A 25,946-nucleotide genomic window follows, 5' to 3' on the forward strand; every position below is an offset into this window, starting at 1 on the left:
TATAATTGCATATGCGTTTCATAAGAGATTACTTTCCAAATTATCTGTTGGTACAAACATAGAGTCCAAGTCCAACAACAATTACTTTTCATCTGGCGACCATCACTTACAATCGCTTAGGTGAATCCAACGGTCGTGGCCTTGTACTTTTACTGCTGTGGGCGTTTGGAGAAGGATCTGAAAAGGTCCTTTCCACTGGGGTTCAGGCTTGGGGCGCTCCCAATCCCTTATCAGTACTGAATCTCCAATTTTCAAATCCGGCCACTCCGCCTCTGGTTTTTTCCTGTGGCTTAAGCGCCTTCTGCACCTGAGAATGAAGAAACTTTAGAGAGGATGTTAATTGCTTGAAATACCTTAGCAATTCATCCCCCATAACATTAAGGTCAACTTGGGTAGGAGGCTGCGTGTTAGCATCCCATGGGGTCCTTTTGGGACGTCCATAAATAATTTCAACTGCTGATACTCCAGTAGTGGAATGGGGAGTAATCCTCATATGATACAAAGCTAATGGAAGGACCTTCAGCCAGCTCAGTCCGGTTTCGGACATTAACTTAGCCAGCTTATTTTTCAGGCTGCCATTAGCCCGTTCCACTACTCCTGCAGCCTTCGGGTGGTAAGCACAATGAAACTGCTGTTCAGTGTGTAGCACCTCACATAGTTTATTTTCCCCACAAAATGAGGACCATTGTCCGAACTTATCTGTCTGGGTACCCCGAATTTTGGTATAATCTTTGTAAGTAACAACCTTACCACCATGGAAGCTTTATTGGTGGTCAGAAAGGCTTCAATCCATCTACTGAACACATCTACAATCACTAAACAATACTTATAACAGTGTACACGCAGTAGTTTGATAAAATCAAGCTGTATGCATTCAAGAGGACCACTTGGCAAGGGGTTTTTTCCTGGGGCACATTTTACTACTTTTCCTGCGTTTGTTGGCATATCAGGCATGATCGTATTTTCTCTTGTGCTGCCTCTTCCAATCTAGAATGCCACCAGGTGCATAATAAAATGTTACTCTTTCTCTCATTGCCAAGGTGTGTATCAGTATGCAGGCAATCAATAAGCATTGGTAACAAAGCATGGGGTATACATACTTGGCCAACTGGAGTGAGCTAGAGGCTCTCAGACACAGTGCGAACACCCATGCATCTCCTAGATTAGTTTTTCTGAATCAGGGGCATCCCCCTGTAGTTGTTGTACAGTGTCCATGTCTGGAATAGCCTTCGTTGTTGTGGTTGGCCTACAAGCCAAGACCAATTTCTGTGCCGTGGAGATAATGTAAATGGCAGTCTGCGCCACTAATTTGGCTTCCCTGTCATCCCGATTATTACCTTGGGTAACTGTAGAGGAGTTGGAGAGATGCGCTGAGCACTTATAGATAGCCAATTGTTTTGGGAGGTGGATAGCACTGAGGAGGTTCTTTACGTACGAGGCATTCTGGATAGGGGTCTCTGTGGAAGTGAGGAATCCCCGGTGGGCCCACAGTTGCCAGAAGTCATGAGCCACCCCAAAAGCGTAACGGGAGTCAGTAAAAAGTAGCCTGATACATTTGAATGGTCCCTATTACATAGTCTATAAAATCATCAGAATTCGTCTTACGGTTGGGTGCCTTACTCATAATCATGCACATTTCATGTGGTTTTCTGGGGGTATAAACCTGCAGAGTAGGAGCCTCAGCGTTTCCATGGGGACTGGGGACAATTCGGGTCGGGAGCAAACATGGAGTGCTTGCATTCGGGACCACAGGTCCAAAAGGGTCATCATTATTATTGTATTCCTCATTTGGGTTTGTCAAGGGGCTGCCCCTACTAGGCAGCTTCTTTTTCGGGGATGGGTTTTAGGTACTGGCGGCCGGGAGGGTTTTTCCTTTGACTGCTGCTTAGTTTGACTTCTGGTTCTGGCTGCTACTGGGTCACTAAACTGCTCTGGCTCCTGTCCCTGCTCCTGTCCATTAGATCTCTGAGATGAGTAAGGAGGTGGTGGTTGGGACTCTTGTGGATGAGGAAGTGGAGGGTAAACTGGGACTGTGGGGTGCACTAGCCAATCCTCCTCTGTTTCATCTGTATCATCAGCCTCATTTTGAAACAACATGGGTAAGCCAGACATGTCCAGAGATACCTCCGTTTTACCCAGGTAATTAGCACCCTCATATCCCCGTCCAGTTTCTTCTCCTGTTTTCTCCCCCCGTTTCTGTCCTTTATCATGCTTCTCACACTGATACTTCAACACTTTCCATGGCTTGGGTTTGCCTTCCCTGTCACATACACTAATCCCTCTCTACATGCATTGTGTTCCCAACTACTTTGTCTGGGCCATTTTTTTCCATGTTGACATTAAAATTTTCCATTTTTCCCCTGAATTTTGTTTCCACATTACCTCTTCTACTTGAATGCAGTTTTCCATATCCCAAGTTCCCTCCCAATGGCCACATTCCATTTCGCAGTTTCTTATTTAATGGGGCAGATAATTTACGGAAATCATTTTCGTCCCTGGGATTCTCCTTACAAACTGTGAACAAGGGGGTGTCCGGTCCTGACTTATCAAGGGTCTGACCCATTTTCCTTTAATCCGTTAATATTGTGCCGTGTCTCTCTGCATTCAGTTCAGGGTTCTGACCTTCGTGTGGGGGGGATGTCCCCTCTTAACAACTGGTCTAAGGCAGGGTGTCCGAGACAGGCAAATTTTCGTAAGCTTACCTCAAAACGTATTTATACCAAAACAAGTCCTCAAGCCCACTCTTCTTTTCCGTAGTACTTGGGTAATCTTAATGGTTCTTTAGGAGTCCGTCAAAGGTACCCACCAGAGGAAGGCGTCGTCAAGGTGGACAATTAATGAGAGAGATCAAGGTAAATCTTACCTTGTGGGCCCATCTGTCTTAGGTCATTGCCACCGAGCCGATCGTTGACGCCGTCTCACTGGGATGCCTCGTCTTGGACTCCTGGCTGGCTCGCCAAATTGTTAAACCTTACTTCTGATTATTACCCGTTACCCGATGCAAGAACACACAGTACTATGGAGGATAAAGCAACAGCTTTTTATTAGTAGCTCGCTACTAGAGAGAGCCCTCCTTAGGCACACACAGGGGGGCCTGTACCAGAGGTCTCTCTACCAAAGCACAAAGATACAGAGTTGTTATACCATTTTTGTCACGTACGCAGGAAACAATTTTTTAGCTACCCGCATAGTCACGTGCTCAGCAACAGTGGTATTTCGAGACAAAGATCCCTTAATTACCCTAAAAGGCAGTCAAGCTCAGACAACCAGGACAATGGGCGCAATGAGATAATTCCTCATTTTTCAATCGTACTTCCATACTTTTGGAGACAAGATATAATTAGATTACCAAATCCTATTCTGCAGGTGCAAAAGCCAGCAGCGCTTAGCTTGACGTCTAATTTTTACATGTCAGCAGAACAAACTAGCCCTTTACCATCTCACTGTTACCGCAAAATGACAGGTTTTGCATCACGGAAGTCAAAGGCAATGAATTTGACTCTGCATGTTAACTTCATTTAATTTAAAATAAATTACATTTCAAAAATAGTTAAAGAAATAGATTTTAAGCACAGATCTTGTGATTTGTAAGAAAAAGCACTTTTAAAGAAGGCATTTGTTGAGGATCAAAGTGGAAAACCTTGCATTGGTACAATTCCCAGGATGATGCTGCATGAATTCTTCAAGGCAGTGCTTTAGGCTCTGGCAGCTTCTGCTGCTTTATCATTCACCTTCTCTTTGATTGCAGTGTTTGAATCCTTGCAACACAGCTTGGGCATTGTTTAAGTTAGGATTAACAAGTGGCAATCAACTTCTGTGCCAGATAATGGTTATTAAGAAGAAGTTCTAAGTATTTCCCCTTGACAGTGGTAACATCTTCAAACTGTCGGACCCACTAACATCAACATTTTGGGCATTGCTCCTGACTAGAAACTGAACTTGCCACCATTTAAATACAGTAGCTACAAAAGCAGGATATCATTTTAGAGTGAGAGAATCACCTGGTCTGTTCATGGTTCAATCACTTTCATATTGACGAGAGATGGTGAATCCTTTTCACCTTGCCAGTGTGATTGACCCACTGTCTAAATATACACAGCCTGGCCTCCTTTTTACATGTTTTAGAGATGAGGGAAAATATTGCCATCGGTACAAAAGCTGAAAGTTAATGATTTCTTCATTTGAATGACTGAAGATGCCTGATGAATTGCTTCTGAGGTTATATCCTTGCTTAAATCATCTTGCAAATCCCTGGACATGTCTTTGATCAGTCATGGCCTTGGTTACCATAGTGATAGTGCTAGCTGCAGAAACATAATCTCCAAATACCACATTCCAGCATGGGCCTTCTGTTATTATATGTATGCGCCCCCCCAATTGAAATATCCAGATTTTACTACTTCGGGAGAGTTCAAATGCAGTTTTGTCTTGCATATATTTTACAAAAATAACCCCCTACAGGTAATATCACTGTGTACAACCACTTCATTATTGTGTGCTGTTAACTTTCAAGTAACTCTCCAAATCCCTTCTACTATTCCAATATGAAAGATTATGTATTAAAGTAATCTCCCATGTCCTGCACAAGTTCAATTCCAGCAATACTCAAGGTGTTCAAGAGAAGAGGTGATTCTGTGCAAGTCATTTAACATGGGAAAGCTGTTGTACATCACATCGACATATGAACCTGGTAGCAGGTTCTTTGCCAAGTGAAACGATTGGCTTTTGACCATCAGTCAGGGATAACAAAAAAAATGTTAAATGCTAAGGGGGACATGCAGTTGCAAGAAAAAGTTTGTGAACCTTTTGCAATTACCAGGTTTTCTGCAGTAATTACTCATAAAATGTGGCCTGATCTTCATCTAAGTTACAATAATAGACAAACACAATTTACCTAAACTAATGAAACACAAACAATTGTACTTTTCATGTATTTATTGAACACCTTGTTTAATCATTCACACTCCAGGCTGGAAAAAAAGGTATGTGATCCCTTGTAGTTAATAACCTTTAGCAGAAGTAACCACCACTAAACATTTCCTGTCACTGCTGATGTGACTTGCACCATGGCAAGGAGGTAGTTTAGACCATTCCTCCACATAAAACTGTTTCAGTTCATCAATATTTCTGCAGTAACTTGCATGAGTGTTCCTATGAAATGGTTCGTAAGCCGGAATGTCGTAAAGTGAAGAAGCAATTACCGTTTATTTATATGGGAAAAATTTGTGAGCGTTCACAGGCCCAAAAATAACCTACCAAGTCACGCCAAATAACACATAAAACCTAAAATAACAGTAACATGTAGTAAAAGCAGGAATGATATGATAAATACTTTTCTACAGTCATTGCCGCACTGTTCTCCATAGCGAAAATCTCACACAAGCGCTCTCAGCAAAAACACTTTCTCCAGTAACCTTTAAGCTCTGAAGATGCCAAATCATACCAAATAATGCATAAAAATACACAGACTATATAAAGTAGAAATAATGTGTGTACAGTGTAGTATCACTTACGGGAATCGGGAAGACAGCGCCGAGCACACTGATGATGGTGTGTTAGGCTGAGTTGTCGGAGGTTGGGGTGGTGCAGTGGTCCCTAACCTCCAGGCCACCGACTGATACCGATCTGCAAAGCATACAGTGGTACAGTGGTAGCTGGGACGCACCCAGCACATCTTTAAGAAAAAAGCCGGATTAAACAAGCTAATTAATTAGATGCCGCCCGGCACGTAAATGTCGGCCCAGATCAGAGGCGATGCAATCGCTTCTGATCTGGGCTGACATTTACGTGCCAGGGGGCACCTAATTAATGAACTTGTTTATTTCGGCTTTTTTCTTAAAGATGGGTGCGCCCCAGCTACTGCTGCATTCTCCGCGGCAATTTATCGGTCCGCAGCCTGGGGGTTGTGGTGGTGGGACATTGGGGTACCATCTCATCATCATCTGTTTCCATCAGGGTAGGCAGGTCATCTTCTTTTATGTCTGCCTGCCTCGATGTCGAAGGTCGAGGTTCGTCGTCTGCTGTGGCTGATGTGGAAGGCTTGAAAAATGACAGTATGCTTGACTGCTTAACCTCGCACATTTTTCTGTCATCTCGTGCAGTTGCTTCACGTTCAGTTCCTGGACGACTTCACTTTCGGTCCGTTCGCTACTGCATTCGGTTTTGATTGTTATCCTTTTCTCTTCCAATTGCATCAGCTCTTCATCTATCAGTTCTTGGTCATGGGATGCCAAAACCTCTTCAACATCATCTATGTCAACTTCCACAAGCCAAACTCACTTTGTCCTTAGTTCGTTCACCACGATCGAGACGCTTAATTATGTCTAGTTTTACGCTAAATGTAACACTCTTACGAGCTTTTTTAGGCTTTTCCGATACCTTAGAACTCATCTTGCAAACGGGTGCTGAAAATAAATCGACATAAAGCACAGATGCTCACAGGCACGTGTTTAAGCAATGTCGGCTGGAATGCAGTTCCGGGGGAGGAGCTTGGCTGCTTGGGGCGCGTGTTGCCTTTTTTTGTAACAGTGAAAACACCTATTAGTGAAGACAGGTAACTAATGTAGGTCTTTTGTAACAGTGAGGTTTCGTAAAGCGAACGTTCAAAAAGTGGGGGACACCTGTATCTTATCTAGTTTTTCCACCGAACTCCTTCCATTTCTATGAATTGGTACACTTCCATTGATACCTCCATATTATTGTCCAGTCTTCCTCAGATGTCATTATCCCTCCTTCCTTCTCCCATTTTGTTTTGATGTATGAAGTCGAATGTGTTTTAAGATTTGGCAAACCCTTATACACGCTTGAAATGATTTTACTACCGTTGTCTGAATTATATGCTTTTCTAAACGGCTCTATCAGACATGTGCTTGCCTTGGTTACATTTTTAACCATCCTATTAACATACTGTTGCATCTGTAAATACCGGTAAAAGTCTTGTTTTTCTAATAAAGGTTTCTCTTTGAGCATTTCAAAACTGAACAGTGTTCCTTTCATTATATTGCAAATAGCTGTTATTCCTTTAGCTGTCCAGTCCTTAAATCTAGCATCCAGTTTATTCGGCATAAAATCCGAGTCAAATGCACACCATTTAAGAATTGCAATGTGTTTATATTCTTTCATAATAGTTTTTCATATTTTAAGAGTCCATTTCACCCACAGGTTGTCAATATTATTTATGTAACTTTGTAGGTTGTTATCAGCCAAAATTGCCTGTATGGGGATGGAAAGTATCCTCTCCTCAATATTTTTCCATTGAGCGTCATATGATGGGTTGCACCAGCATATCACGGCTCTCAACTGTGCTGCAAAATAATAGTCTCTTAAGAGAAGGTCGGCTGCATTCCACCCCCCCCCCACACCCCCCTTTTCCTTGGCTTATTGCAAAGTTTTGAGATGAACCCTAGGCCTTTTACCTTGCCATATATATCTTGATAGCATCTTGTTCCATTCATTGAATTGATTTTGGTTAATTTCTATTGGTAGGGTCTGAAAAAGATATAGTAGTCTGGGCAGTATATTCATTTTACTAGATTCAGTTCTTGAACTGAGACGAAGAAAAGGAATTAGTTTCCACCTTGTTATATCTTAATTTTTTTTATATATAGGCTGATAATTGCATTCTGATAATTTTGCCAAATCTTTTGGCATAACGATGCCCAAATGTTTGATGGACTCTGTTTGCCATGCCCAAGTATATCTACTTTCAATTTCTCTTGGTGGGCTATAGTTATAGAAAGTAGTTCGGTTTTATCTGTGTTGATCTTGTATCCTGATAATTGGCCATATTGTTCAACGGATTGCATCAATTTAGGTAAAGAGTCTGTTGGTTGCCCTAGATAGATCAAAATGTCATCTGCGTAATAGGCCCATTTATGCTGTCCCTTTAATAGTAATTCCCCTGATATCTTCATTTTGTCTGATGTATTGAGCTAATGGTTCCAGATATACTGCGAAGAGTAGCAATGACCATACACAACCCTGTCTCGTGCCCCTTTCTAGGGTAAAACTATTAGATAAATATCCATTGATTTTAATCCTGGCAGTAGGATTGCTGTATAGTGCCTGTATAGTTTTAATAATTGTCATGTAGACCAAATCTATGTAAAACTCTATAAAGAAAATTCCAATTAAATGAATCGAATGCCTTTTCAGCATCCACGCTTATCACTATTGCTTCAATTTCATTTTTTTTATATGATCCATAATGTGAAGTGTCCTTCATATATTGTATTGTGTTTGGCGTTGTTGTATGAAACCTGTCTGATCATTATGTATCAGTGTGGGTAGAAACTCTTCTAATAGTTTGGCCATGATGGAGGTAAATATTCTGTAATCCATATTAAGAGCAGATATTGGTCTAAATGACTCACATTCCATTTTATCCTTGCTTTCTTTCGGTATAGCTGAGATCATTGCCTCTTTCCAGCTGGGTGGCATTTGTGCCTTTCTCCGGGCCCAGTTCAGTGTGGGGAGTAAAACAGGGATTAACTCACTTCTAAACTCTTTATGCCACTCTGCCGTATATCCATCTGATCCTGGTGACTTGCTTAATTTACTTTATTGTTGCCAAACAATTGATACTAGAGCGTACAATCAAAACAGCGATATTTGATTCTGCGCTTCATGCTCCCTGGAAGTACAAATTCATAGTAAATATTAAAAATTTAAATTATAAATCATAAACAGAAAATAGAAAAGGGAAAGTAAGGTAGTGCAAAAAAAACCGAGAGGCTGGTCCGGATATTTGGAGGGTATGGCCCAGATCCGGGTCAGGATCCGTTCAGCAGTCTTATCACAGTTGGAAAGAAGCTGTTCCCAAATCTGGCCGTACGAGTCTTCAAGCTCCTGAACCTTCTCCTGGAGGGAAGAAAGACGAAAAGTGTGTTGGCTGGGTGGGTCGTTTCCTTGATTACCCTGGCAACACTGCTCTGACAGCGTGCGGTGTAAAGTGAGCCCAGGGACGGAAGACTGGTTTGCGTGATGTGCTGGGCTGTGTTTGCGATCTTCTGCAGCTTCTTCCAGTCCTGGACAAGACAACTTCCATACCAGGTTGTGGTGCACCCTAGAAGAATGCTTTCTGCGGTGCATCTATAAAAATTAGTGAGGGTTTTAGGGGACAGTCCAAATTTCTTTAGCTTTCTCAGGAAGTAAAGGCACTGGTGGGCCTTCTTGGCAGTGGACTTTGCTTGGTTGGACCAAGTCAGGTCATTTGTGATATTGACCTCGAGGAACTTAAAGCTTTTGACCTGTTCCACTTGCTCACCACTGATGTAAATGGGGTCGTGCGGTCCGCTACTCCTTCTGAAGTCAACAACCAATTCCTTCGTCTTGCTGACGTTGAGGGATAGGTTATTTTCTTCATACGGTTACGTACCCCGTAACTGGGTTGCCAAACCAGCAGAAATGGAACGCTCGTTGGAGTCTGTGATTACTAGGAACTAATAAAGTTTTATTAAAGAAATAAGTATTACAGTATACTAATCGCAAGGATATAAATGTAACAGGTTAGCAATGATAATACACACATATACACAGAAATAGGGTAATAGGAATCAACTGTGCTCTATCGCAGTCTAGGCGTAAAATGATCAGTCTTAAGTGAAGCAGAGTTCAGTTCAGTTTAGTGCAGTTCGAAGTAATCGCTGTTGTACCGTGGGGGGGGGGGTGGGGGGAGAGAGTGAGAGATGCAGTTGGTTTCGGGCAGACCTTTTGATGTCTTCTGATCCCGCTGTGGTCACCGACTGTGACCCCTCCGTTCCGGATACGATCGTTCTTCTGTGGTGAACCCAGCACCCAGGCAAGGGCGGACACACACCCCAGGTTCCCACCGATCATACCTTTACACCCTGTGAGCCTCTGACCGATTTCCGCGAGCTGGTCCTCCAAACTCCCACCAACTTGTGGGGGCACACTGCTCTTTCCAGGGTCTCGTGGCGTGTCGTGCCCTAGCAAACCTGCTCTTCTTATCCCCCTGCTGGGGTATCACCTGTCCATCAAACTTCAAACAGTTCAGGTTCAAAGCAAACGGTCTGTGAATATCTGAATTGTGTTTCTTTCTCGTTAATCTCTCTCTTCTCTCTTATTAGCATTTTGAATGTTTCTCCATTGTCTTCCGTTATCTCTCTCATTAGCATCATCTGTCTGGTAGCTCTGCTTGGCTGTCACACATGACAGCACCATCCCACCAGGTTCTTAAACTCCTCTCTGTACTCAAACTCATCATTACCCGAGATACGGCCTACGATTGTGGTGTCATCAGTGAACTTGTATATTGAGTTCAATGGAAACTTGGCTACACAATCATGGGTGTACAGTGAGTACAGCAGAGGGCTGAGTACACAGCCTTGTGGGGCACCGGTGCTCAGAGTGATTGTAGAGGAGAGCTTGTCCCCTATTTTTACAGCCTGGGTCCTGTCTGTGAGGAAGTTGAAGATCCAGCTGCAGATCTGAGTGCTAAGGCCCAGGTTCCAAAGCTTGGGAATCAGTTTATTTGGAATGATGGGATTAAAGGCAGAGCTGTAGTCAATGAAAAGGAGCCTTACATATGCGTCTTTATTTTCCAGGTATTCTAAGGAGGAATGTAGGGCCAGAGAGATGGCATCTGCCGTTGACCTGTTGCTTCGGTAAGTGAATTGCAGAGCATCGAGGTTGATCTTAGGCTGTGGTTGATGTATGCCGTAATCAATTGCTGGAAAAACTTCATAACAATTGATGTCAGAGCCACAGGTTGATAGTCATTCAAGCATGCCACCTTGCTCTTCTTTGGCACTGGCTTTATTGTTGCCTTTTTAAAACACGAGGGGATCTTAGACTGAAGCAAGGAGCAGTTGAAGATGTCAACAAACACTCCAGCTAGCAAACATTAAGCCTACTAATTGCAGTTTTTAGTTCAGCTTCAGTTATGTCAGCAGTCATCTTTCTATTTTGTTCTTTTCTTAAAGTGGGTAACTATAAAGAATTCAGGAAGGTGTCAATTTGGGTTAAGTTTCCCCCTGGAACTTTGGAATATAGAGTTTTGTAAAACATTTCTAAAGCTTCATGAATTTCACTTAGCTTATTTTTTTTATCACTTTTGTTCTTGGATCCCTGATTCTAATTGTATTTTCTGCTATTTTTTTCAGTTTGCACGACAGTATTCTCGTAGATTTAGATCCACTTCCGTAGAGTCTGTTTCAGAAACATTAAATTTTTTCTAATTTCTTGTGTAGCCAAGCTATTAATTTCATTCCTAATTTTTTAAATTTCCTCTAGTGTATCCTGTGCCAAACCCAATTTGTGTTTTTTTCTAATTCCTTCAGCTTATTTTGTAATTCCTCTAATGTTTTATTCCTTATTTTTTTTCTTATATGAAGATATCACTATAATTTTCCTCCTTAAGACAGCCTTCAGAGTATCCCATAGAATGGGAGGTGAAACCTCTCCATTATCATTGAATTCTATGTAAAGACCAATTTCTTTTTTAATTTGTTCCTTAGGATAGGGATCATTGAGTAGACTTGAATTTAGTTTCCAGATAGTATTCTTTGGTTGTAGGTCAAAATTAACAGATAAATATATAGGTGCATGGTCACTTACATCTATTGTCCCAATTCCACAGGAATTTTGTCTCTATCTTTTCCAAATGTTATGAAATAGTCTATTCTTGTATATACGGAATGGGGGGCAGAATAATGAGTGTAATCCCCTGTCGGGGAAAAGGTCCCTCCATATATCAATTAGTCCAACATCCTCAAAAAGTGTGTTAACTTTCTTATGTAAGGACTTTGTTTCATAAGTTTTTCTATTGGAAGAGTCTAGCTTTGGTTGTAATTGTAAATTTAAGTCTTCCCCCACATATCAAGAGACCTTCTGTTTCCGTTACCATAATATTATTAACTTTCTGGAAGAAACTAATATCACTTTCTGGGGGTGTGTATATATTCAATAAAGTAACTGGATTTCCATCTATGTTCCCTGTTAGGAGAATATATCTACCCTCCTTATCTCCTATTTCGAATACTTTTTCAAAATTTAGCTTACTTGAGATGAGAATAGCAACTCCTCTTCTATGTCCTGATTTGTATGAGGAGAAAAACGAATTAGTGAAGCCTATTCTCTTTAATTTTCCGTGCTCATTATCACTTAAAGGAAACAGTGAGTTTCCTGTAAATATACTACATGGGCTTGTTCTTTTTTTCATTTTTGATAGAATTTTACTGCGCTTGACTGGATTCAACAGTCCATTGACATTAAAAGAAATGAATTTTACTTTGTCTGTACCCATGTGTATTTATCTGTTAGCATATCATTGAAATTTGCAGAATACAACTTAATCAATCTACTCCCTGAACAAATAAGAGCCAAGAAACGTGAGTAATAAGAAAAAAGGTAATGAAAGTGTGATTCCAAGGCTGGGGTCTCTAGATGACCCCGGGTTGGGCTAGAAGAAAAGTCTTGCCGTAGGGGATAGTTCCTCCTACCTGTGGACTGAGGGCCCCCGTTGCAGTACCTATAAAAGTAAGTTTAAAAAAAAACTATGTCCATTACACAGAAATGATTTCCCTGTGTATTCCTCTCATGTATATATTCTCATTTAGGTGGGGAAAAAAGAAATGAATAAATTAATTTTTAAAAATTGAGTAATATAAAATCCATATTATAACACGTATTTCTCGAGATAGGTATATCACAGTCTATTTTTGCTTCTGTTTAGTTTATCAGCACTTTTAAAGTTAGCCAAACCTTATGGCTCTTCTGGAGGAGGTGAGGGCTGCCCTCGGAGAACTGACAGTCTCTTCCTTATATCCTTCTCTTGTTCTGATCCCGTCCCCTGCTTTCTAGGTTCTCTTACTATTTCCCAAGCAGCTCGGGACAACTGCTCAGCCAGACTTTTCCTTGGTTTGAACACGTTAATGGACAGTCCTCTGTTGTTCATGTCTGTAGTCGCCTCCCTTCTTGGTAAAATACCCTCAGTTTAGCAGGGTACGGGGTTTGGAATTTAACCTTTTCTTGCTTTAATATTTGTTTTGCTTTGGAATATTCTTTCCATTTCTGTAGGACCGCCGGGGGGGTAATCATGATTGAAATATATTAACTTCCCGGTCCAAAAAACCCTCTTCTTGCCCCAGGCCCTTCGTAGAATCTCCGCCTTGCTCTTAAGTTGAAGGAATTTAAGTACTATTGAGCGCTGTTTACTTTGTCTGTCTCCGGGAGGCTGCTGGATGAGCGAACAATATGCCCTTTCAATTTCAATCTCCATAGTCTGAGGAATCTCCAGCGCTTCCTGCAGCAGCTTGTCTACAAAGTTCATCATCGACAATCCCCTTGCTCCTTTGGGAACATTATAAATCGTGATATTTTTCCATCGCGATTTTCCCTCCTGGTCAAGCAATTTACCTTCCTGTTGATTTAATATTTTTATCGTCTTACTTAGTATCTGTTCCACGTTTTGCACGTGATCTTCCACCTTCTCAATTTGAGTCTGTGCCACCGCTATTTTCTGATTGACGTTGGCGAGCTCTGACTTTATATCATTGAGTTGCTGCTTTATATCTTTTTGGACTTCCCTTATCTCTTCCAGAATCCTTATCATATTTGCTGCTTTGCCTGCACGAGGCCCATCGCCAGCTTCGCCGCCACGCGCATGTGTAGGAGAGCCGCACGCAGCGCCTCTCTCTTCCATAGGCTCCGCAGTGATGTTTTTTTTTACCTCCATTCTTGCCCCCCTTATCAATTCAGATATTTTCAAAAGATCTTGTACTTGATGGATTAATGGGGCAGAATATGCGTTTTTCCGGAGGAGCTGTTGATTTAAGCTGCGACTCTGAACGATGACGTCACCGGAACCAGCGTATGATACAATTTTGAATTCATTATTCCCTTGATTAAAAGCTGTTCTGGCCTTGAGGCAGTGAAGCAGCCCCAAATCATGATGCTCCTTCTACCATGCTTCACTGTTGGGATAAGGTTTTGGCATTGGTGTGCAGTGTACTTTTTCCTCCAAACATAGAGGTTTACATTTCTGCCAGAAAGTTCAACTTATGTCTGATCTCTCCATAGAACAATGTTCCAGAAGTGTTGTAGAACATCCAGATGGTCTTTTTCAATCTTGAGACATGCAGCAAGGTTTTTTTTTGTAGAGCAGTTGTTTCATCCATGGTGTCCTTTCAGGAACACCATTCTTGTTCAGTGTTTTTCTTATAGTGGACACATGAACTTTAGCAAGTTCTAGAGATTTCTGCAGGTCTTTTGCAGTTCTCTTGGGTTCTTTTTCACCTCCTTTGGCATTGCACGTTGTGCTCTTGGTGTGATCTTTGCAGGATGCGCACTCCAAGGGAGAGTAGCAACAGTACTGAATTACCTCCACTTATAGCCAGTTTCTCTTTCTGTGGATTGATAAATACTCGGGTCTTTGGAAATGCTTTTGTAGTCTTTTCCAGTTTCTTATATCTCTACAATTCTTCTTCTAAGGTCCTCGGAAAGTTTTGATTGAGGTGTGCTGCACATAAACAGATCTTTCTTGAGAAGAGCAGGCTTTGTTAGTAACTTTGTGTGCCTTTTTAATAGGGCAAGGTACCTCTGCAACCCACACCTTCAATCTCATCTCATTGATCGGAAAACCTGACTCCAAATAGTTTCTGTAGAAGGCACTACTCCAAAGTTCACATACTTTTTGAACCCACACTGTGATTATTTAAATAGTGTACTCAATATTGACAAGAAAAGTATAATTGTTTGGGTGTTATTAGTTTAGGCAGGTAATGTTTGTCATTATTGTGACTGGGATGAAGATCAGACCACATTTTAGGAGTAATGAATGCAAAAAACCAGCTAATTGCAAAGGATTCACAAATGTTTTCTTGCATCTATTATTGACCGGTGATGACATCCCATATATCAATTAAGTATTCACCCTCACTACCACTATTAGCATGATTATATTGTAAGAATATAATATACGACGACACTGGTGCCGAGCTGTATGGGTCCTAATGCCCTTCCCTTGGACAACATTGGTGTCGTGGAGAGGGGAGACTTGCAGCATGGGCAGCTGCTGGTCTTCCATACAACCTTGCCCAGGTCTGTGCCCTGGAGAGCGAAGACTTTCCAGTCGCAGATCCATGGTCTCGCAAGACTAACGGATGCCTTTACTTTATTGTAGGAATGTGTAGGAATCGAATGTACCATAAGCTTTAATGCTGAGAATGTATCAAAAATAACTTGTCTACAAATAGGATGGATATTGCTTTTTGCTTTGATATATAGCTGGTATATCCTGAACTGATGCATCTAAAGTCTAGTTGTAGTTCATAGTTTAAATTAGTTTTTCTTTTGTTTAGAATACCACTTAATATAGATCAAGTAGCAGAACATGCCTGAACTGCAGTGTATGGGACTTCGTGAGTGGCATTTTCTGAGAGAGCACACATGTGTGCTTTCCCTACATTGTTTATCTCCAGCTTTGCTCATTGAAAATTCTTCATGTATTAAGGTGGGGGAGGAGTATGTGTACTTGAAACTCAAGTACAATTGAGAATCTCAGTCCATAATTCCAGTAGGTAGAATCTGCTTGTCTGTTGCTTGTGAGGTAGCAGTAGAGATGTTTGAACAATACCAGGTGGTATATTCAAGAACTGGTACTAGAGGATCATGATCTCAGTTCATTAACTACGTTGTTTGGAAATTCTTAAGGAAACAATACATGGAATTGAGCACATGAAAAGCCTTAATTCTGGGTGACAAGCAATATTGAGGCAGAATGGAATTGCACTGTTAAATCATAGACGTAGGAGCAGAATTAGGCTATCTGGCCCATAGAGTTTGCTCCACCATTCAATCATGGCAGATCCTTTTTTTCTCCCCTCCTCAACCCCAGTTCCCGGCCTTCACCTTTGATGCCACGTCACTTAGTATATAAAATGTATAAAGCAATAAAGAAGAGTTTAATTTCTAGTTTAACTTCTTCATGTTTATGTTCTGCCTTCACCCAGAAAAAAAAATGCAGTAATTTGGAGCAGAATTAAAAGTTCGGATGTAGTCTACGGTGAAAATTGAATTGTATGCTGAATAAAGAAATTTCTCCTTATTTCATTCCTCTCCTTTGACTCTGACCCCTTTGTCTAGAACTGCCCCCCCCCAACCCCCCAGCTAGGGCAAGCATGCAATTTGTTGAACTGTGCTCGAATTTTACACCCTTCATTCAACTAATATTTGGTGAATAGAGGCCTAGTTGTTTCAATCTTTCCTCGTACAATAATTCTGCTGGACTTAGATTCAGTGTGGTGAACTTTTGATGAATGTTTTCCATGTCAGGTATTTCGCTTCTTTAGTTACGGGGCCAAAACTATTAAGGCATAGTATTTACTGCCTCAACTGCTTGTTAGCTGTTGGTGTCTAGTGGTACAAGGATTCCTAGAAACCTTTGTATATCAACTTTTTTTTTAGTATCACCACTGTTTTTAAAACAAAATTGTTTTCTTTTAGCACAAGTGGATAACTTCAAATATACTCACATTTCATTTGCACGTGCTTGCCTCTGTATATCTTCCTTAACTTCCAGTTCTGCCTATATTAGTGTCATGGGCAAACTTTAAAAATTATGATATAATAATAGAAAATATCAGAAACACTCAGCAGGCCCGGCTGTGAAAAGGTAAAGAGCCAACTTTTCAGGTCTGAGACTCTAGCAGAAATTCGGTTCCAAAGTTCAAATCACTGATATGCATTGATTTCTTTTGTTTGCAGTATATTGCTTTTACTTTGACTACAGTGAAGATGCTCAGTTAAAGTAAACTGTCAGCCAGACCTAACCAGTAACTTATAATGGGTTCTCTGTGTACTCTGTTTATTGAAGCCCAGGTAGTTGTTTGCTTTTTTACAATTTGTCCTGTCACTGTTAAAGACACATTAGTGCTTCTTTCAGCATCCTTTTAAAATTGTACAATTTACTATCTCTTGTGTTGTCAACAAAATGCATCACTTAGCACTTGTTATTTGTAATTTTTTATTTTCCCTTTATTTTTCAGAATTCCCATGTAGCAACTATTCGAGATTTATGCTGTGGATATTAACTCGCCACTAGCTGATTATGATTTGACCACAAAAAACCATGAAGCCTCTTGCCTGGAATCACAGTGAGAGAGGGATTTATGACTGCTCAAGGGGGCCACCACCACCTTATGCAGCATCAAAGTCGATTATGGATGAATCTGTTGTTGCAAGTAGAGCACTAGTTCATCCAACACCTTCACACTCTACTACTAGTACTAAACCTGCCTCAGTTACCTTTCAAACTTTCAACCAGATGGTTGGGACAGTTCAGCCAATTGCACAGGCACAAGCATACATGCCTCAGCAAGTTCATTCCAATAATGAAGCCAGCTCACAAAACATTTTTGTCTATAAGACTGTATCACAGCCAATGTGTCAAACTATTTATGCTCCAGGAACGAAGCAGGTTACACTACAAAACAAAGGCAGTGCATTGTCCAATAACTCAGCCCAACCGATTGCTCTAAATGGGGTTGTGTGGATGACTGCGGCTGGCCAAATGGCTCAGACTGTTAATAATGTCTACAGTGTTCAGTTTGCTAGAATGATGCAATCTCACAATCCAATGCATCAAAATGTAAGGCAATCTTCAAAAACACCTGTTTCAACTTCTCCTGCAGCTGTAGGTGCTCCTCAAGGACAGCTGAATGTTCCAGATTCCCAAGGAAACCATAGCTCAGTTCTAAGTCTGACAGCAAAAGATAATTCAAGATGTAATGACCAGACACAAATTCGAAGTGCCTTTAGAAAGGAGGATTTATTTCAAGATCAGGGTAAAACACATGCAGCGGTAGTTGGCACAGCTCCTGCCCGAGTTTTTCATAGAATTTGGCCAACACCACCAAGCTATGCATCTGTTGCTCAACAAATATATGGAGATCGAGTAAAAGGCGACTCTTCTGAACGGGCTGGATCATCGGTTAATTTGAGTCAACAGCAAAATGGACAGCATGATTTTACTAATTCAAATGGGCAGAAGAGAATGATGCTTGCACGGGTGACTCCAATGTCCCAGGACTGGAGAAATTTGCAGCAAAATACAAATGCTTTTCCAACTACAGATATAAATAAACCGAAGAACTTGCAGCTTGAAGATGCCCAGTTGCATCATAAATTAGGAAGTAATCAAGAGAGTAGAACAGTAAGCAATGCTGTTTCAGCTTCTGAACAGCTCGTTGACATGAAAAACACTACAACCCCTCAGCTATCTGCTGTCAGGATAAGTACACAGAGGAATGGTTCCATTGCATCACTTGTGCCTCCTCTCCTACATAAACCAAGTTTACACAGACAACAAAATGTTCACTTCATTTATGCACCAGCAACTGTGAGTGAACAACATACTGTAACCTCTTCAATGTCGAGTTTAAAAGCTCAACACAATGCGACAAGCCCAGGAAATTATACTTCAATTTCTAACACAAGTTCAAAGGATCCTGTAGCCTCGCAGTTACCTCATTTGTCAGTTGGGCAGGGCATCTTTGGTGTTTCATCAAGTAGTTCAAATTTGGTCAGCCAACAGACTATGACTGTATCTTCGGTTGGAGCTGGGAATTTGTGTAATAATGATCATCAGAACATGCTGCCCCCATCGATTGTTCCACATTCAACAAATATGTCATGCTCTACATTCAGACTAGAATCTAAAGAAGGTGGTAAACATCCAGTTCACATGCCGCCTTCAGGTTTCAGTCTTACCCCTGTTAGGTTCAACCAAGAAAATTCTCAATCCTCGTCTGTTCAGCTCTCAACTACAGATGACTGTGGAAAGCAGAGCGCAACAAACCTTCCGCTTGTTCCACCTTCAGTGGTTGAGCATAATTACCAAATTATGGAAAGTAGTGCAGTCTATACCACTCTTCCATCAGCTTCTGAAAAGGATATCCCAGCAAAGGTAATTGGAGGCCAAGTTGACGCCTCTAATACAGTTGTGGACACATCATTCTCTATGTTGGAGATGTCCAAATATTCGGCATCATCAGCTGCTAATCTGTCAGGCTCATCTGGGCAGCACTGTCAAGAAATGTTGGTTCATGGCTCATCAACCATAGGCGAACGTAGTGAGCAGCAGAAAAAATGTGCCAATTCAGTGCCAGTACTCATTAGGCAGCCGTCAGCTGGAGACCTGTCTTCATCTTTTGAATTAAATGGAAGCAAGAGGAACCTAACCTCCGAAATTTACATTTCCCACACCCATCCTACATTTTGTGAGGTTCAGGAAAACCTGGCTGTGAATAATAGTCCACCTCCAAAAAGGTTTCTGGCCTCTGCCCTGGAAGATGCCTCACAAGATGGGCATAGTTGTAAAAATGCAATTCTGTGTCCTGACAAGGAATCGATAAATTCTCCCGAGTTGTTACACAATGAAGGTTTGAATAAAAGTGGGGCTACTAATGTGGCTCAAGATGAGGTGGCAGTTCAACCAGACATCTGTATCACTGGAGTTTTTTCACTCGGAGATGATAAAGGACTGTGGGGATCTGTTCAACAAGAGAACCTTATTGATCACATTAGCCCTGATACCAGTTCAAGTGTTCTCACTAGTGACGAGATGCACAATTCCCCTGGACCTAAAGGATTGGTAACTGTAGAATCTGGTATGAGAGGCAAAACAAATCGAGCCAAAGAATGTAACACTACTGTAGTGAGTGAAAAGGGGCCAGTGATGTGTGTACCTCTTTCTAACCTGGAAAGTAGTCAATGTCATTCGGTAACCGAATCTCCTAGAATGGTACATATGCAGCCAGTGATGGAACGTTCATTTGATAAAAACATTGGTGAATTGTCTGGTGATTCAAATGATCCAGCCAATGTTTTAGTTGATCTAACTACAGCAGATTACTGTTCTTCTGATTCTGTATTACCATGTACCTTCAAAGAGCATGAGACAAAACTAGTGTCTGATAAAAACTGTTTACCTTTTGAAGTTAATGACCAGCATCCTTTGTCTTTTGATAAGGAAACACAGGATCTTGATGAGCTATTGCATTCAGTTGAGGCAGCAATTGAAACTTTACTGAATTTCTGGAATCCTGAATTTACTCCATGTACCTGTGGTAACACTGGAAAGTTGATTTACAAGCATAATAATCTGCATGGACGGACTTGTGAGAGTGAACTGCCAAATACTGAAGAAGCTGATTTGAATTTTTGTGGAGCTGTCCAAGTGCCAGATAAGGCTGACTTGCTTGAAGGACCTGGTTGTGATTTATCTGCTGATGTAAAGGTGCTTGGGCATGTTGAAATTCTGAATCTACTTGCTGAGATATCAAAGTCAAATACGCATCAGAGGCTGCCTGCAGAAATTGCAGAGTCTGAACAGTTCACTCATTCCATTTTGAGATTAAATAAAGAAACACAACAAAAAGCTTCACAGAATGCCAATGGTGATGAGTCGAATGAATATGGTGCCAAGGCGCTGGAGAGAAAAGGAAGAGGATATAAGGGAGAACCAAATTGTGCACCCTTGCAGGGACTTAACAATAACAACAGCACTATTCAGAAGGGAAAACAACAGGAAAAGAAAGTATATTGCTGCATTAATGCTTGGCTGGTTGCATCTGGGGTGCTTGGCATTAATTGCAATTGTAAATTATCGCAGGGAAGTAAACCTGAAAGCCAGACAAATTTGCCAACAGCGGTACACAAGAGCCAAAGCAGCAGTGAGATGAGCAATCAAAATGGTTTTGCAAATCAGATGGAGGTAGAACCCACATTAAACCATGTGCCATTTGTTACTCACAAGAATGAATTGGAAATATCTGAAATGAGGAATTCTACTCCCAGTCTTGTTCCTGATTGTAATCAGGAGAAACCTTTGGGAGAAGTGCCACCGGAGGTTTGTAGTGCTGATGCAATACAGCAGTCTAGTGAAGTCAGAACAATAGAAAATGAGATGGAAAACCTGTGGAATCCAGGAAATGCAAATTTAAATGGCTTTAATGCATCTGCTATATTAACAGACGTAGTTGGTCTTGAGGGAAAACTTCATCAAAAGAAAATTGAGGAAAGAAAAGAAGTTTCTCTAAATGCTATTGAAAATGGACCGAAAAAGGAAGATCACGCTGTTTTGGAGAAGGAAACTGATGAAGATAAAATTAAGAATGTGAGAAGAGATTCTTCTCTGAATGTATTAAGTGAGAAGGCCAGTGACCAAAGTGATGTACTGCAGTTTAAGCAACACATTGTTAAACTGGGATTTAAGGGTATGAGAAACTGACTGATCACTTGGCTCTGTTTTGTGATTTAAGATCTTCATGTAACTTGTAGAAGCCTTCAGTGTGCTATTCCAGACTTTCTTTTTACCACACTGCAAGGAAAGAGTCACAGCTGAAACTGTACATTTTATTGAGACATTTTGCAGTAACTTTAGTCTGGCCATGTATAGCATCATGGAGTTTACTGCATCTGATCTGTTGATTGGGGGATGAGAGAAAAAAAAAGAACTCTCTTGTAATTTTCTAACTTTTTCAATCTTTTCATGTCTGAATTCTAGTTTGGATTCCTCGTAGCTGATTTTTTTCTTCAGTATTTAGATGCTTGATTGATGTGTAAACAAATGAGATGTCTCCGGAACAGTTTAGATAACCCTGACTGCATGGCAGACGTGGGTGTATGAGTCACAGAGAGAGACAGCATGGAAATGAATTCTTCAGCCCACCAACTGCACACTGACCATCAATTGGCCGTTTACACTAATCCTACATTTATCCCACTCTTTTAAAACTTCTCTGCACATTTTAGTTGATTTTTCCCCAGATTATCGCACTCAGTTATACACTAGGGACATTTTACAGTGTTCATTTAATGTGCCAGTCAGCATGCCTTTGGGACATGGGAGGGAACTGAAGCTCCTAAAGGAAAACCGTATAGTCACAGTACAAACTGCCCACAAAGAGAACTCAAGGTCTGTTTGAACCTGGGTCTCTGGCTCTGTTAGATGTACCATTGTGCCATTGTATCCTTGCTCTTTGTTTCTTTGTATATATCACATTCCTTGTATATAAAACCGTTAAAATGATTATAGAGAATTTGAAAGATAAGGAGGTAGAATTTGAAAATGCTGAAACAGAAATCAGTTACCATGATAGAGTGAATGTGGAGCAAGGTCCACTGATGCTAGAAGCCGGAAAAAGTAATAAAGAAAGAAACCTTGAGGATGGAAGGAAGCATTGAATGGATTAAACAAATTAAGGTTGAATCTATGACACTCGAAGAAATCATAGGTTGCAGAGGACAAAAGTAAATGTGATGGACAGTGTTGGATAGAGAAAATGAACTGGTATTGTAAGGTTCTCATTTATGAGTGGTGAGAAGGTAAAGAACTTTAGAAATTCTGACCACAAGGTAGAGGTAGCTTAAAATGGTAGGAAAAGGTTGGGGGCAGAGGTGATTTATTTTTTTTTTAGGAAGAAGGTGATTTTTAGAAAGATGGTGATCAGTGAGGGGGAGAGAGCTGCATCAGTTTTCTAATTGTATTAAGGACAATTGTACCCCCCCCCCCCCACCCGGAGGTGGCCTCTTCCCACAGTCCAAGAATGTACTGGGTGGTTTAATTGGTCATTGTAAATTGTCCCATGGTTAGGTTAGGGTTAATCAAGGTTGTGGTGTTGCTGGGGTGGCATGGCTCGAAGGGCTGGAGGACCTTCTCTGTGCTGTATTGCTAAAATAAAAATAAAGTTGAGAGTGTGTGCAATTGAGCTGCAGTACCAGATACTGTAGCTTTCAGTGCAAGTGAATACCAATCTCCATATTTTTAAAGAAATACCAAATTTGAGCCATGTAGGGACTTGTAAATGTATCAAGTCTGCTTCACGTGATTTGTCAGAACTATTGTATTAAGCATGTTTTGTGTGGCTGCAAGAATGGGTGAAGAACTATACTGGTTTACAGTATATATAAAGTTTAAAAGTAAGAAACAAAAATAGTGCTGTACTTGAAAACTGATTTTGATTCATTGGATTTTGTTTTTAGTAATGAAAAGGAAAGCTGACAGTACTAGTTGCCGGAGTCCACAGAAAAAAAGGAAGATTGGTGTTCAGGGTGAGGTTTTTTTTTTGTAGACTTTTCTTATCTGTAAGTCTCGAGAATACAAAATTAAGTTTTCATATGAAATGAAAGAAATAACAGATATGATTATAGTAGGGAGGCAATCCAGAAGTTCCTCCCTGGTGGCATTGGTTCCTTGACTTTTAAGTTTTTAATTTGTTTGACTTGTTTTCCTGTTCATTAATAATTATACAGCTTCTGTTAGGAAAAAGTCATGGAAGGTGGATCTTATGGTTTGATTCTGTAAACATCATGCTGGAGCTCTCCTTCATTCACAAATTGACTTGACTACTTGGGATTTTACGGCCATTTGTCAAACATTGAAACATGCATTAATTTGGCTTTGGACAAAATTGACTGTTTAAATAATAAAACAAATGCAGTTGGTGCTCTTGTTGCAACCTATTTGTGAGTTAATTTCATGGTTCCCAATATGAATTTCTTGAATTTCACAGAATTCTATTTTTATTTTGGCTCACTCTAAAAGACAGACATCTGAAGAGATACACCAGCATTTTTATTCTGACTTCTTTTCTCCTGTAGTTGTCATACAAGCCATACCTGAGGTTGTGAGTTGTGTATCAAATGAGCCTTTGCTGTCTAATTTTTCAGGGATGGCAGCTTGGGTTATTGCTGTTGGTTAAATTTGTCTGCAGATTGTTGTTTATTTGGAGGGGTGTGCAGAAGGTTAAAAAAGAACTTTTGTTCAATGGTTTTGCTCTCTCCTGACTGTTCAGTGAATTTTGAATATGGGCATGGCTGTAAATAGAAATCTGTTCTACTCCCCCAGCCTGATAGATGAAGAAATCTATTGCCACTCTTGGTTATAATTGCAGTCTGAGTGCTCCAATGTTTTGAAGGTGCCTGACTTCCCAAATGGTATGCTATTAGTGGGCATTAACTAAGTTAATGAGATTGTGGCTTCAAATTTGTTTCATCTTGCAGTGTGAGGTCTATCAGCAGTTAGTGCAACCCTATTACAGCTTGAGGCCTCAGACCTCATTCCTGGCATTCTCTGTATATCCTCCGCATGATTTGTGTGGGTTTTCTCTGGGTCTTCTGGTTTCTTCCCATAGTCCAAGGATGTACTGGATAGATTAGTTGGTCACTGTAAATTGTCCTGTGATTATATTATGGTTAAATGGGGTTGTTGGGGGTTGCTGGGTGGTATAGAAGGGCCTTTTCTGTGCAGTATCTTTAAATGAATACCTATAGACATACATACAAGGCAATGTCAGCACAATGTAGAATCCAAGGTCACAGCATCAGATAGGATGTACCTTTTATAACTGAGGTGAGGAGGAGCTTATTTAGCCAGAGGATGGTAAATTAGTGGAATTCATTGCTAGAGAAGGCCGTGGAGACCAAGTTATTGGATGCCTGTAAGGCAGGGATTGATTGGTAAAAAGGTTTACCGGAGGAAGGTAGAATGGGGTTGGAAAAGATCCGCCATAATTGAACGGTGGAGCAGACCTGATGGGCTGAATAGCCTAATTCTGCTCAATGGGATTACGGCTGTCTTGGATTCTGTTTTGTTATTGTTAAAAAAGTTTGGTTGTGAAACTATGTGGATATTGGAATAGACAAAAGCCTTTCATGGAGTTTGAGTATTGATGAGTGCTGCACTCATTCAGACAAATGAAGAATATTTTTTTTATAAACAAGAGAAAATCTGCAGATGCTGGAAATCAAAGCAACACACACACATTGCTGGAGGAACTCAGCAGGCCAGCCTGCACCTATCAAAAAGAGTACAGTTGACGCTCTGGGTCAAGACCTTTCCTCGACGGGAGAAAAAAGACTGGAGTTAAGAGTAAGAAGGTGGGTGGGGAGGGGAGGAAGAAGCACAATGTGATAGGTAAAACTGGGGTGGGGAGGTGAAGTAAAGAGTGGGCAAGTTGATTGATGAAAGAGATACAGGGTTGGAGAAGGCAGAATAGGGGCAGAGCACCAGAGGGAGGAGATGGGCAGGTTAGGAGATAAGGTGAGAGAATGGGGAATGGTGAAGGGGGGGGGAATAGCCAGAAGTTTGAGGAAATCTATGTTCATGCCATCAGGTTGGAGGCTACTCAGATGGGAATATAAGGTGTTGCTCCTCCAACCTGAGTGTGGCATCACGACAGTAGAGGAGGCCATGGACTGACATGTTGGAATGGAAATGGGAAGTCGAATTAAAATGGGTGGACACTGTGGATGGGTGGATACTGTTTTTTCTGGCAGATGGAACATGGATGATCAGCGAAGTGTTCTCCCAGTGTATGTTGGGTCTCACCGATATACAGGAGGATGCACCAGGAGCACCTGGATACTGTAGATGGCCGCAATGAACTCTCCGATGAAGTTTTGCCTCACTTGGAAGGACTTTTTGGGGCCCTGAATGGTAGTGAGGGAGTTGGTATAATTGGCTGGATCTCAGTCTATGTGTAAAAGTACAATCCATGGAGGGAAATTCAAGATTTATGTTTTTGATGGATAACCATTCCCTGTTTCTTTTTTTCCCATGTGTTGTTTGACCTGATGAATCATTACACTATTTTCAGTCTTTCAGATTTCTAACCTCCACAGTATTTTTTAATTTTTGAATTACTGAAGTTGTCAGTTCTCTGCAGATGGATGAATTCATTTCAGTTAAAAGAAGTTCCTCCCTGTAATGGCCATATGTCACTATCAGCATTAGCTGATTTCTTGTATTCTCTTCTAATGGAGTGGAATCAAATTGATTCACTGTCATGAGAAAATCCTCCTATTCTTGTGGGTGTACACATCCAAATTCATAATCAAGTTATTAAGTTTCTGTGACCTTTCTAGTAAAACCTCTAATTGACTGAACCTCAGTGGTTTCAGTAAATTGCAGTGCTAACAATGGT

The 25,946-nt window shown here is 40.9% G+C and overlaps 1 protein-coding gene across 6 annotated transcripts in view; it reads left to right on the top strand.

Moving 5' to 3' along the window:
* The window catches only part of LOC140202691 (uncharacterized), a 70,528-nt gene that overhangs the window by 34,398 nt on the left and 10,184 nt on the right, over nt 1-25,946 (top strand). For 2 of the 6 annotated variants that reach the window (XR_011887164.1, XM_072267857.1), the window contains exons 2-4: nt 10,566-10,625; nt 17,007-21,236; nt 23,005-23,073. Coding sequence is in view for 2 of the 6 variants with exons in the window: in XM_072267857.1 (XP_072123958.1) it covers nt 17,090-21,236; nt 23,005-23,073 (4,216 nt within the window). In the remaining 4 variants the exon portion in view is untranslated. The remainder of the gene's footprint in view (nt 1-10,565; nt 10,626-17,006; nt 21,237-23,004; nt 23,074-25,946) is intronic. The other 4 variants (XR_011887165.1, XR_011887166.1, XR_011887167.1 and 1 more) reach the window with 3 other exon arrangements.

This window comes from Mobula birostris, chromosome 9 (assembly GCF_030028105.1).
Source record: "Mobula birostris isolate sMobBir1 chromosome 9, sMobBir1.hap1, whole genome shotgun sequence".
NCBI classification, from domain to species: domain Eukaryota; kingdom Metazoa; phylum Chordata; class Chondrichthyes; order Myliobatiformes; family Myliobatidae; genus Mobula; species Mobula birostris.